Below are 13,884 nucleotides of genomic sequence, written 5' to 3' on the forward strand. Positions count from 1 at the left end.
TGTATACATAATAAATAAATATTTAAAAATAATAATAATAAAAACCCTGAGTCAGATATAGGGGTAAATCCTGAAAGATCAGAGAGGCTGAGCAGCCACCACTAGTTCTTACCTCTACTGAATCCTCAGACCAAAGGGGTGATCCTGTTCCTGTAAATCCTCAGACTGAATGCTCTTTCTACAAAACTCAGACTGGATCTGAGCTCCTGTCTCTTCCTGCCTTATATCTCCCTCTCTGCCTAGCCATATCATTCCTGTCTCCACCTCCCTACTGCTGGGATTAAACGCATGGGATCCCAAGTGCTGGATCACCTTTGTGTGAGTTCTGTTTCTCTTTTAGACAGATTCAATCCCACACAGCCCAGGGTGGCCTTGAACTCAGAGCTCCACCTGCCTCTGCCTCCCTAGTGCTGGGATTAAAGGTGTGTGGCACCACTGCCTGGCCTCTATGGCTAACTAGTGGCTTAGCTCTGCGCTCTGATCTTCAAGCAAGCTTTATTTGTGGATCACAAACATCACTACAGATTGCTGTATCTGTTGTCCGCCTAGGTAAAAGAAGAAATGAAAACCCTTGCCCAAGATAAAGGAGTTAACTCCTTCAAGATGTTTATGGCCTACAAAGGCCTGTACATGGTGCAAGACGAGCAGATGTATGCAGCCTTCTGCCACTGCAAGGAGATCGGAGCGATTGCCCAGGTGCACGCCGAGAACGGAGACTTGATCGCAGAGGTGAGCGTTCCCTTCCAAACTTCTGTAGTCAGGAACTTTAAAAAAGCAAACAAAGAAAAGCTGTAACTTAAATCAAGGACATCCAGCCCTGAGAAGGTAGACTCGGCACGTGGAAGGACAGAAACTAAGTCGCTCGTTATCTGTGTTACATGTTCCATACCTGACTTGGTTTTCTTGGTCACTGCCTTTGATTTTATTCAGTGGGTCTACATGACCGGGTGAAGAATTCTCCCTTTTCAACCAGTTACCTGTATTCAACTTTAGAGACATGCTGGTATAAAAGTGTGAGTCGTTTTCTTCTAGATTTACTTATTTATTACTATGTGTGTATGTGTTTCTGCATGAGTTCATGTGTGCCCTGTGCATGCAGATTCCTCGAGAGGTCAGAAGTTGGGTCGCCTGGAACTGGAGTTACTGCAGCTGTGAGCTGCTGGGATGTGGGTGCTGGGAACTGAACTCGAGTCCTCTGGAAGCACAGCCGGTGCTCCTCACTGCTGAGTGGCCTCTCCAGACCTGTAGATCATTTCCTTGACGTCCCTTGGCTCTGGTTTGTTGTCGGGGTTTTCAGAGGCTTGGGCGGCTGGTACCGAATGCTACCGTGTGGGCGTCAGTGCGGTCTGGTGAAGTGAGCAGGTGTTTTAAAGCCTTACACTTTACAGAGACGGGATATTAAAGCGTGCTCTGGAGGATTCTGGGAGATATTTACTTCTCCTGTTAACTCCGTTACAAATGCCCGAAGGGTAGGCCACCTGCAAGATTTAAGAAGCCGTCCCTAACCCTTTATATCAGCTGATTTTTTTTCTTTCCCCAAGCTTAGCTCCCATTAAAGCTCGGTGGCCAGGAGGCAGCGGAAGAGTGAGAAGGGAATGTGAGGGATAGATGCAAACAGGCCAGGGTTTAAATTCGATGATGTGACTTCCTCACTGTGTGACACGGCCAGGTGGCTTCGTTCTTCTGAAACTTGACTTGCGATTCTTTTTGTGAAACAAAGAAATAAAATTTTGAAGAAATAGTGGATCTAATAGTATTAACAGGTTGAGTTGGGAGCAGAGTAGACTACAATTAGTATAAAACTAATTAAACAATATTTTACAATGAATCACTTGAGCAAGGGTATTGAGTGGTTTTATTTTGTTTGACTGAATTAGTATATTAAGTCTCAACCATGGATGGGGCTGGACAGTACTTCTTACAGAATGTGAGAACAAACTTCATCTTTTTCAAGGGTGGGATAGACAGAGAGACAGACAGACTGTAGAGTTCAAAGGACAATCTCGAATGTTGTTCTTCAGGGGCCAGTCCACTTTATCTTAGAGACAGGGGCCCTCACTGACTGGGAACTCAGCAAGGAGGGCCTGGCTAACTGGCAGTGGGACCCGTGGCTCCATCTGTCTCTGCCTCCCAGCTTTACAGTGGCAGCTGCCACCGTGTCTGGCCTTCCCACGTGGTTCTGTGGACTGAACTCAGGTTCTCGTGGCTGTGCAGCGAGCACTTCACCAACTGGGCACTCTTCTAAGCCGCTCCCTTCCCCCACCTTTCAAATGAAAGGACGCTAATGGTAAAATGATGCATAGGGATACTATTAATATATACAATCAGCATATGTACACTCTGCCCCCTACACACCTACAGCTGACAGCTCTAAAAGTCTATCAGAACTTTTAATTTCCAATAATAATAATAATAATAATAATAATAATAATAATAATGTTTGTCATTAGGAATCCTTCCTGCTATCATTTTACATTTCCGTTGCCTTTTAGGGAGCAAAGAAGATGCTGGCCTTGGGAATCACAGGCCCGGAGGGTCATGAGCTGTGCCGTCCTGAAGCGGTGGAAGCAGAGGCCACTTTGAGGGCCATCACCATAGCCAGTGCGGTGAACTGCCCTCTATACGTCGTGCACGTGATGAGCAAATCCGCTGCGAAGGTGGTAGCCGATGCGAGGCGAGAAGGTGATCTTCAGTGGGACCCCACCCTTCTGGCTAGCAAGCTGCAGGTCGCACAGGCCATTAACAGCCCCTGCTTTTTAAAACATGACAGCGAATTTTAATTTACAACTAATTTCACAGCGACTTCCACATCTCCTGATCATCCAGCTCACCCTGCTAGCACCTGATGGGGTCAGGGTTCATGCTCAAAAGCTTGTTTTTGAATTGAATCGATTTGTCTGACAGCACCTTGGATTTTGGGTCAGTTGGAGCAGTAACCCTGAAAGCATTTTAATCATTACTACTTTGAAGGTTATATTTTAACTTTAAATTGATTGTTGCCCCAATTCTCTAGTCCAGGCTGAATACGGTCATGCAAAAGAAAGAAAATCTGTCTTTGGGTCAAGAAAAAAAGTCATCTGTTTGCTAGTAATGTACAAAGATGGGTGAGAGCCATATATGATCATTTTGTTCAGTGACCTTAGGCCTCCCTGGAGCCTGCATCTCACGGCAGAAACAGGCAATCCCATAGCAGAAGTTATCCTGTTGATTTCCTTCCTGTAAGTGACAGCGAGTGGATCGTGTACCACATTAAAAACCATGGAGTGGATCTGGTATGTTTGTAATGGGCACCAAAATAAGTCAAAACTACTTGCTGCAAGAAGGGTTAGAAAGGATTTTGTGAGCTGTATTAACTTTTAAAACGCAATCCACCATCTCATGTGTCAGGAGTGGGGCTAATTTCAAATGAGCTCACAAGGTCTTACTACCAACAGCCCCTGACTCCTTCCCTCCCACCACCCACGTGTGTCACGATTGCGGGTGAAATCCCTCCACCTCCCGCCCCTCACCAAAACAAAGCAGAAAGTAGCTGGGAAACCCAAGCTGCAGTTCCAGCTTTTTCCCACCAGATGGCGATGCTGCCAGCTCCGTGGAACTGCTTTCCTGTGCCGCAACCAGGCACACAGCGTTAGGCTAGAGGGAACAGTAAAATCTGCAGAAATGCCCGCCATTAAGATTATGACTTTGAAAGTTCAGGCTGGAAGTTGCTTTTTTGGCAATGTGTATTTGTTCTGTACATGGACAAAATTCAGTTAGAAGCCAGTTATAAAGATCTAGGAACCAAAGACAACTATCAGTCTTGAGTAATGGGCATTTTGATTTTATTTTAAATTAGCTTTAAAAAACAACTTTACTTCTTGAATGTAGGGACTGTCTATCATTTTACATTAGTCCAAGTTTCAAAATTATATACAAAAAAATGTTCAAAGAAGTTTTACTTCCTCCCAGCTCCTCATCATACATATCCCAAAGGAATATTTTTTGTACATTTATTTCTGGTCCAAATGGACAGTTCTCTTTTTTTTTTTAAGATTTTTCTTTTTTTTCTATTTATTTATTTATTTATTATGTAGACAACATTCTGCCTCAATGTATGCCCGCACGCCAGAGGAGGGCGCCAGATCTCAGTACAGATGGTTGTGAGCCACCATGTGGTTGCTGGGAATTGAACTCAGGACCTCTGGAAGAGCAGCCAGTACTCTTAACCTCTGAGCCATCTCTCCAGTCCTACAGTTCTCTTTAAAAAGTAAAATTATCTGTATCTTCTTGCTTTTATTCTTCTTCCTTCCTTCATAAAAAAAGAACACCAACAACAAAACAACAACAACAACAAAAACCCACATGTTAGTACTTTGGCCCTTGCTGGTTTTTCCATTAGAAATATGTCCTTGAGGTTAGCCCTCAGAGGAGGGGTTTCCATCACTCTCGACTGCAGGTCTGGGATATGCCGCTGCGTTTATTCAAATACTCCTCCTCCACTGGTGGTCTGTGGAAGCTCCGGCTCTTACAAACAAGCACCACAGTGGTCACCTATTTCAGAGACTGTTTGGTGTTTGCAGAAGGCATGTGACTTCTCTGTTGCCTCTGTAGGAAATTGCTGCAAGCTTAGTGACTCAAAACAAAAACTCTTTATCCAGCCGTTCTAGAGGACAGAGGTGCCCTGTGTCTGGAGAGCCCCGCCCCTTCCTTACCTTGCCCAGAAGTAGAGCCTGCTCAGGTTCCTCGGCTCATGGCTCCCACCCTCAGGCCAGCGGTGCTGGACTGAGCCAGGCCTGTCCATGTCCTTCTTTTCTGGATGGCCTCTTGTCTTTCTCCTCCACTTTAAGGGTCTTTGTACAACATTGAGCCAACTCCATTCATTTAGAATGACCTCCCCATCTCAAGGTTCTTAATCACTTGTATAAGATCCCTTTTTACTTTGTTAGGTAACATGTAAACAAACTATGGATTGAGCATCTTTATGTTCTGTTATGTGCCTAACATAAAAGAGTATCTTCTAGAAGTAGGATTGCTGGTTCAGAGATTAAGTGGGCATGTAACTTTTTAGATACTGTTGGATTTGTTTCCTAAGGAGCTATAAGCAACTGTAAAACATACCCTAGTACCCAGCTGTCAAAGAGACAGCAGAACTCTACCATGATTCAATGTGAGCCAGTCCACTCTGTGAGTGTAACCCCTCCTGCAGAGGGAAGGGAGGGGAGGGGAGGGGAGGGTGTGTGATCGAGGAGGAACCAAAAGGAGAGAGACTAACAGACCCGAACTTTTCCCATGGTTACTGCTTCAGCTAATACGAGGACAGACCCTGAAAGCGCTAATGGCTAGGAGACCATGAACCACACTGACCTTCTGTGAAGGATTCGGGTATCTTATTAGTTAGTAATTCATTATCCTCTAAAAGTGTTTCTTGTAGAAATTCACTCTATCAGGAATCAGCCGGAGTACCTGGGGGGTGGGGCACTAAGACTAAAGAAATGTTAGATTCAGAGAAATGGAGACAGAAAACACAGGATAAACGAGGAAGACAAAGGTTAATACTAAACAGCCCCGAGTTTATTTCTCAGCCAGCATATATACTAATTATAGGCAAAAGGCAGAAGAAAGAGCAGTACAGCCAGCTAACCACCTCCCTGCACTGTCCTTGGGAGGACGCTCCAGCAGGTGCATTCTCTCAATACAAGAATTCAGACAGCAGCAAGCAGCTACCAATCACTAAGGAGGGGTGCTTCCGGTTGGCATACACCAACCCAAATCTTAATAGATAATGTGTTCTTTCTCATGGGCAAAAATTGCTCTTTCCCACGGGCTTACTCAGAACTTTCTCACAGCCTTCAGGATATTTGGAGCAAGCAAAGCAGGCAAGCTTGAACTGAAATCACTTCTTTACGTCAGTAATGACTCCCGATGGAAACTGAGTCATACAGTGGCTACCACAATTCCTGAATACTAGAGCACAATAGAGACCCTGTTCTTTGTAACCTCATTTAAATAAGAAATACTTTCTTCTTATTAATTTATTATATGAAAATCTATACCTACATCTTTCTTCCTGAGCCCTGGTACTAATGTGAGTCTCAGAATATAGTCTGCGCTAACGGCTGCCTAGGAGCCAGACGCAGAGCCTGAACGCCCATCCCAGACCCCAGGAATCTAATGTGCATGTCTAACTGAAACTTCAGGCACTTTATACACCCATGAGAGTCAGGGTCCAGCCACAAAGGCTGTCCGATCATTGATTACCTCTGTTATCACTTAGGGACACAATGATGTTAAATTTGTTGACTTTATACCTCAAATGCATACGCAGAAGAGACAGGCTGTGGTCATAGCTGCTAACACTTCTCCCCTTCTGTCCTTTCCTGTGACCCCCACCCTCCCAATTTCCTCAGGAGATCCTGTCTTTTTCTCCTTCCTACTTAGGTGCTTGTATGTCCCTCTTGTCTAGGTTCTCTGGGGTTGTGGACTGTAGGCTGGTTTTAGTTTGCTTTATGTCGAAAAGCCACTTATGAATGAGTACATATTATATTTGTCTTTCTGGGTCTGGGTTACCTCACTCAGTGTGGCTTTTTTCCCCCTAGATCCATCCATTTGCCTGCAAATTTCAAGATGTCATTATTTTTTAGTAGTACTCCATTGTGTAAATGTACCACTTTTTTTTTTTATCCATTCTTCAGTTGAGGGGCATCTAGGTTGTTTCTAGGTTCTGGCTATGACAAACAGTGCTGCTATGAACATAGCTGAGCACATGTCTTTGTGCAAACCATGTTTTATAATTAATTGATTGCACATTTACAAAAATTAGCTGAATGGGGGGTTTTTGTAATTATGTTTGAAAATTGTGTTGATGACATTATCATTACCTTAGCGTTTTGGCATTATTGGAAGGACAGAAATGCTGAGAATGGATTTGCTAAGGCATTCCCTGGAAAGTTGGCTAGCTTGAACTTCTCTCAGCCATTCTTTGGGACTAGTGATTTTGGCCATATCTACTTTTAGTTTTAAGCAGCCACCTTCAATTCTAGACGGTAAGGACGAAGTAGTGATTTGCAATTTGGAACATCAGCTGTCTTCCAACCATGAAAGATGACTAACTTAGCTCATGTGAGTTTTGTTAGCAATAATTGTCCCTTCTAATGGCATAAGTTTTTGCACCTGGCTGGTGCTTTTAGTGAAGCTCCAGAAATGTCCTTTCCAGCCCCTTCTCTTCTGCTAGGGCGAGGAGGGAACTCAGGGGCTGTCTTAACCATCTCTTTATTATTATCTTGGGCGGACAGTGTTCTTCACAGCATTCCTTTCCTTCCCACAATCCTGTCCCTGCCCTGCTTTGTCTGCAGGCCAAGCCCCTACAGATATATTCAGTATAGAGTGTGACTCTAGTCCTCCCTGGCGAAACACTCAGCGTGAAGAGAAACTTACCCACTCGGGGAAGCGGGAGCTGGAGCGACCCACATCTACTCAGGGAGAAACGATTTCGAGCAAGGTCAAGCGCGTTTCCTTCACGCCAGCGAGGCTCCAGAGCTCGCCTAATTTTAGTCGGCTGCGCATTTAGACCATTGTTGGCTTCTAAAAAGTTTCTGGTTTTCCTGGAATTTTTCCAGCTAGCTCTTTTCAGATAGGTTTAGAAAAGAAACACAGGCCTCTCCACCACGCCCGAGCAGTTCCAGCTTCTCCTCACGCTTTCCATTAGACATAGCAGCTCCTTCTTCAAGGAGGCATGTGGTGGCGATGGGGGGGTGGGGGGGGAGTAATCTTCCTTCCCTGCCCGCCTCCTTGCCTTCCTGCTTACTTTCCTCAGTCTCTTTCTCCTGCTTCCTCTCTCTGTCACCGCCGTCTTTTTGGCCCTGGTGCAGATGGAATGTGGCCTTGTTGGCGGCAGTGTGGTCTTGTTGGATGAGGCTGGATCTCACAGACCTTTAATGCAGACCTTGAGGCTGGAGGGCACACTTTTCATCTGGGCCACACCTTCTGCTGGAAGTGTATCACCGTGGAAGCAGCTTTGAGGTCTTTTTCTCAAGCTCCACTCAGTGTGGCAGTCAGTCAACTTCCTGTTGCCTGAATCAAAATGTAGCACTCTCAGCTCCAGCACCACATCCTGCCTGCCTGCTGTCCCCCACTCCCACCCCCGTGATGGACTGAACCTCTGAATTGTAAGCGAGCCACCCTCAATGAAATGCTTTCTCTGTTAGAGTTGTTGGGGTCATGGCGTCTCTTCACAGCAATAAAAACCCAAACTAAGGCAGTCACAAGCTACATCTTCTGGAAAGCGACAGTGTAATTCCCTTCCAGCACTGATATCAATACAGTGCAATTGTTTCCTTTTCCTCTCTAACCAGTTTTACTATCTGGAATATTCTCATTTTTTTTTTGCCATCATTGAGATACAGAAATTTCATTAAGCCCACATTAGGTCATAAGTGTTCAATAATTCCCCTTCGTGTTTAGGGCATATTTTTTAATCTAAAGGCTGATTTTTGATTCTGAAATTTTTCTTCTGTTATTTCTTCCATACTTATTTTCTCTATTTATACTTATTTACTTTCCCCAGAATTAACCCCAGAAGCATCTTCTGAGAAGTAAAGGGCAGCCCAGTGGGAGATTGCAACGCTGTGACAGAGAGTCTTTTCAGTTGGGGTTTTGTGTCAAAGGACAGAAAAAGACTACAGAGAATATCTGTGGCCAGGGAAGGCACAACCTACCAGGAAAGTTGCTAGGGAGGAAACCGAGGAAGGAGGGATCTTTCAGTCCCGAGAGTCGCTGGAGCCATCTGCTTGCAAACACGATCAGACACAGACGATAGAACCTCACACCGTTCACAGCCACCTGCAAGGCAAAGGACACCAGGGAAGGGAAGCTGGACAATTGTCTGAGAACATCTACAGATAGCTTGTACTGAAAATATTTAAAAAGACCTGCTCCTTCGCCAGGGGATGGAAATGGTGCTTTTCTTAGTAACAAGGTGTATATGGTCTCAGATCAGAGGAGGAAGGCTTTAATTCTGGTCACTCCACTGCCCATCTTTGGCAAGTGGATAGGTTTCAATGAGCATCAGCTTCTTCATTTATCAAACCAGCATGAGGTGTTGCTGTGAGGCCAAGTGAGGGCACATGAGGGGGTTTTGAAAGTTACACAGACCACACCTACGCTAGCGATTCCCCTAGTCTAGTTTTTAGCTCAATTCTACCAGAACGGGCTAGATTTTTTTAACTTGATTCTCCAGTTTGGGGACCACCAACTCATTGGTTTCCTCTTCCTTTATACTTCTTCCGTGAGTTTTGGTCTTTTCAAACTTGTGGAAGGAAGCGACAAGCCATTAGGAGTTTTTATTTTTAATTTCTCTCTGTTCATAAATATGTAATAAGGCTTAAGATGAAAATACACCCCTAATGAAGAGTTTGTGTACGCTAAAAAAGTAGCCTGTCACTCTTGAAAGGCGTTTAGCCCTTCTGAGGAAATTACCTGTCATCCGCTTGCAGAGCAGCCCAGCGGATGCCCGACAGATACTGACATTTAATTTTTCCCCGAGAGCTATAAAGACGGGAGACGTTAGGGAGCCGCACTCCCAAATCATCTCGATGTGCCGAGTGATTGAACAGAGCATGTGACAAGGACCTTTCCTTGATGATGAAGCACCACGGAAAATCCTGAGTTGGCACCTCATGAAGAGACTGCAAATCAAGCCAGGGTCTTGTCCAAGCCATGGGGAGAACAGTGAGCTCTCTTTGGAGCTACAGATAGAGAGTGCAACTGTCTTGGTCTCTCTCCATGGAAACCGATACCTCCTAGCTCACTACCCTTGACTGCCGTTTCTCCCACGTGCCACTGAGAGATGCTAAAGTTGCTTCTCTTGTCTGAAAGCCGGGCAGTGAGGACCTGGAGTGGTGTGGGGTTGTGCGTATCACAGACGTCAAGTTTATCCATGGGGTTTGGCTTCACGGGGGATCATGGTGTGGAAGTTGGGCTTCAGCAAGCCTGGCTCTTCTGTGTCTCTGTTTCCTAGGCTAACTGGAGGAAGGGAGTCGTTTGGAGGACAGATGGGTCTGTAAGATAACAGGGTGCCGCATTGCCATTTAGAAGATTCGGCAGCTGGTGGCCATCCACCGTGTGCTCCCTAAGGAAGTCCGTTAATCTTAGTTATATATCTGGATGGTAACTAAAATGTGGATTCTGATTAGCCAGAGTGGGCTCATTTGGCATGCTAGCATCTCCTCGCCACACACTTTTTTTTTGATTGCTTGCATGTGATGAGGTTGATGCCAGTGAATCTATTATTCTGACAAATGCTAATCAGATAAGGAACCTGATTTTAAATTCAAATTCATTGTGCACTATTAAGTTTTCTAACATTGTGTGCTGTGGATGGCCTCATTTGCATGATTTTTTAAGTGTGCATTTCGGGCTACAATTCTGTTATCTGAGTGTTCTTTTATTGAATACGAGTCTTCTGAGAAAGTTCCTTTTGAGGGTATGGAGAGGTCACCAATTGGTCTGCAGCAGAGAAACACCATGGTTGGAATCCATATGGCTATATTAATGGTAGCCTGCTGTCTGGCTACAAGGCATAGAAGTTGAGATCACTGATTCAAAATTCCTGGGTTCAAATCCTACTTCCTCCACCCCACCTCTGTACAGTGTATATAAAGTAGCTGCAGAGAAATTATGTGATCTTGTAGCTTTATCTTTAATCGAGATAGTGAGAGCTTTTGCCCATAGTGTCTTCAGATTGCACTAAGAAGCCACGTGTTGTCTCCAGCATCCTCTGGGTTATGCTTTAGCGACAGTGGAGCCGAAATAGGAGTGGCTTGCAGCTGGAGGTTTGTTTCCTCTTCCCACTCACGTGCGTGCCCATCGCGGGTGGGCTCTGTCTCCGATAGATAACCTGTTCTGTCTGTGGCACCCACTCCGCTCCCAGCGTCATGACAGAAGAAAAGGAGAGAGCAGAATCCAAGACCATTTTCATAGCCCAGGCTTGGAGGCAGAACATGCCATTTTTATCCATCTGATTGACCAAAACAAAGCAAGCAGCCAGCCAGATGTCAGTGACTAGGAGAATTAGCGCAGTGGATGCTCAATAGTTATTACTCTTTAGTAAGCCCTGGTCACGAAACGGTTAAGCTATAGTATCATCCCTGACTGGGACAGAGAAGGCGATCTCTGCGTTTGTCAGATGGCTTTCTTTAAAGTGCGTTAAAACGGCTGAGTCCTACCTTTGGGCATTCCAGGGAAGGTGGTGTATGGAGAACCAATCGCGGCGGGACTCGGCACGGATGGCACACACTATTGGAGTAAAGACTGGCACCACGCAGCCCACCACGTCATGGGTCCTCCGCTGAGACCTGATTCTTCAACTCCTGGCTTTCTCATGAACCTGTTGGCTAAGTAATAATTTTTCAGATGAAAAGTATTTGGGTGAAAGATAATCCTTTGTAAGTCTCATCTTTGGTTGGGGAGAGCTGACCCTATAACTACAGCTTCCACGGACCCTTCTGGTCTTCTGCTGTTTGACCCATGGTGTCTGGGGAGCTGAAAACACCGGACTTACGATGTGTTAGGCTGATATAATCAAGGGACTAGGTTGTTGTACAGACAATAGCTCTTCCTAGTCATTCTGAACATCCTAGCATGCCCCATTCACATGTCCCCAGATTTAAGTTAATGGGGAGATTTACACACCAAAATAAATAAATAAATAAATAAATAAATAAATAAATAAATAAATAAATAAAATAAAGCAGTTGCCCTTCTCTAACTCCTTCCTCCTTCACATGTCTGTATTCCAAACAAAACAAAACAACAACAACAAAAAAAAACCTACTTACATTGCTCTTAGTGACCCTGTGGTTAGCTTTGTCAGGTCCAGGCAACTCTCAGTTTCTAGCTCACAGTCACGGGCTCCTAACTGTTGGTGCAGAGTCCAGCATGTACTCTCTTGTCTCATTCCTTCCTCGAACTAGTCGCCTTCCTCCAGCTAGCCTGGGAACTTGAAAAACAGTAAAAGACAGGCTTGCTGAGGATTCTGCATCGTAATCCTTAGGAGCGTGTTCTTGAAAAGTGCTCCCGATGATTAACACCGAAGAGAGGGACCACAGGTACCCGGAAGTCCTACTCATGGCCCCTCCCACTAAGACGTCCCGCACGGAGGTCAGAGGTTAAGAAACACCAGAGAGTCGCCTCCTGTCTGCTCGCCTCCTCATCATCCTCTTCCTCTCTTTTTCGTCCTCTGCAGTGGTGATCTGAGCACAACAGGGAGTGACAACTGCACTTTCAACACCTGCCAGAAAGCTCTGGGCAAAGATGACTTCACGAAGATCCCCAATGGGGTGAACGGGGTAGAGGACCGGATGTCCGTGATATGGGAAAAGGGCGTGGTGAGTTTCCCAGGAATGAGCCTGGTTCACCAAAGAGGCACAGACCTTCACAGAAGCAAGCACTCTGTCTGTCTCTGTCTCTCTCTGTCTCTGTCTCTCAACTGGGAATCACTCCGTCGCTATCAGCTTCATCCCTTCCCACCTCCAGGACATTATCAGCAAACAGTTGATCTCTCCTCAGAGTTCAGCTCAGAAGATGGTTACATCATTTGCCGTTGGGCGAATACATTGGGGACCAGTTTACATTGGGTCCAGCTAGGGTTATTCTTTATGTGCCATTAATGTCAATATTTGAACTGATGATGAAGAATATGTGAAGGATATTAAATTTGTTGTCTGAAGTTATACAGATAATGAAATCTATGAACAAAATGATTTTTAAAACTAATAATAAATGAAGAATTAATAAATTTTTTTCCCAAGGATGGAGCAGATCACGCAGACAGATGTCATGTGTTAAGCTGTCTATCCATGTGATGTGTGGAGTTGTAAAGATCTATAGGATCTTGGCAGACCCAAGGCTCCCAGTATCATACTTTTCAAAGACTCATAGATGATACATTAATCATATTTCACACTTGAGAATTCTCTTCGATGGGTTTCTCCTACATCTACTACCATTTCTATTTTTCATTGACCTAGTTAGGATTTCAACTCCAGTGATGAACACCATGACCAAAAGCAAGTTGTGGAGGAAAAGGGTCTATTTGGCCGACACTTCCACATCATACACAATCTATCATTGAAGGAAGGCAGGCAGGGCAGGAACCTGGAGGCAGCAGCTGATGCAGATGCCATGGAGGAGTGCTGCTTACCGGTGTACTCATGATGGCTTTTTTAAAAAATAGAACCTGGGACCACCAGCCCAGAATGGGACTACCCACAGTGGATTAGGGCCTACCCATCAATCACTAATTAAGAAAATGCCCTACATCCAGATCTAATGAAGAAATTTTCTTATTTGAGGGTCCCTCCTTCCACATGACTCTAGCTTGTGTCAAGTTGGCATAACCCTAGTCAACACACTCATCATTCACTGAATCCCATTGATCTGATTTTCAGAATCCATCTTCGTTTCTGCATCCATGGGTACCATCTGATTGAAGGCTCAAATCTTGTCTGGACCATCCTAATAGTCTCAAGCTTGGTTTCCTTATTCTCAGTGACCAGTTGTTCCTGTCTGTTCTGTCCTGGAGTTGCTCCTCAGAAGTGAAGCTCTGCTCATGTGACTTGCTTCTCAAAAACACTTGCGTGTTGTCCATGACTGAATTGCAGTGTTTAAGCCATCAATTTAGTACAAGGGTCTTCAGAACACCTCTCTAGTTCTAACTGCTGTTGCTCTTCCTCCATGACCTTTCCTTTCTCCACTGGGACCTCTAGCATCCCTGATGATGCCCCTCTCTTCCTCCTGGCTTAAATATTCTAGATTATAATCCAACTTTCCTCCATAGACTCGTGTTATTACAGTAAATATCCTTAGAATGGCAGATTTTCATAATCCATTTTAGTTCCCATTACATAT

At 44.8% G+C, this 13,884-nt stretch overlaps 1 protein-coding gene across 2 annotated transcripts in view; it reads left to right on the plus strand.

Moving 5' to 3' along the window:
• The window catches only part of Dpys (dihydropyrimidinase), a 67,079-nt gene that overhangs the window by 17,443 nt on the left and 35,752 nt on the right, over positions 1 to 13,884 (plus strand). For both annotated transcript variants that reach the window (XM_005367525.1, XM_026789430.1), the window contains exons 3-6: positions 550 to 729; positions 2,493 to 2,682; positions 11,217 to 11,373; positions 12,221 to 12,362. In XM_005367525.1, coding sequence (XP_005367582.1) covers positions 550 to 729; positions 2,493 to 2,682; positions 11,217 to 11,373; positions 12,221 to 12,362 — 669 coding nt within the window. The remainder of the gene's footprint in view (positions 1 to 549; positions 730 to 2,492; positions 2,683 to 11,216; positions 11,374 to 12,220; positions 12,363 to 13,884) is intronic.

This window comes from Microtus ochrogaster, unplaced genomic scaffold (genome assembly GCF_000317375.1).
Source record: "Microtus ochrogaster isolate Prairie Vole_2 unplaced genomic scaffold, MicOch1.0 UNK19, whole genome shotgun sequence".
NCBI lineage: Eukaryota > Metazoa > Chordata > Mammalia > Rodentia > Cricetidae > Microtus > Microtus ochrogaster.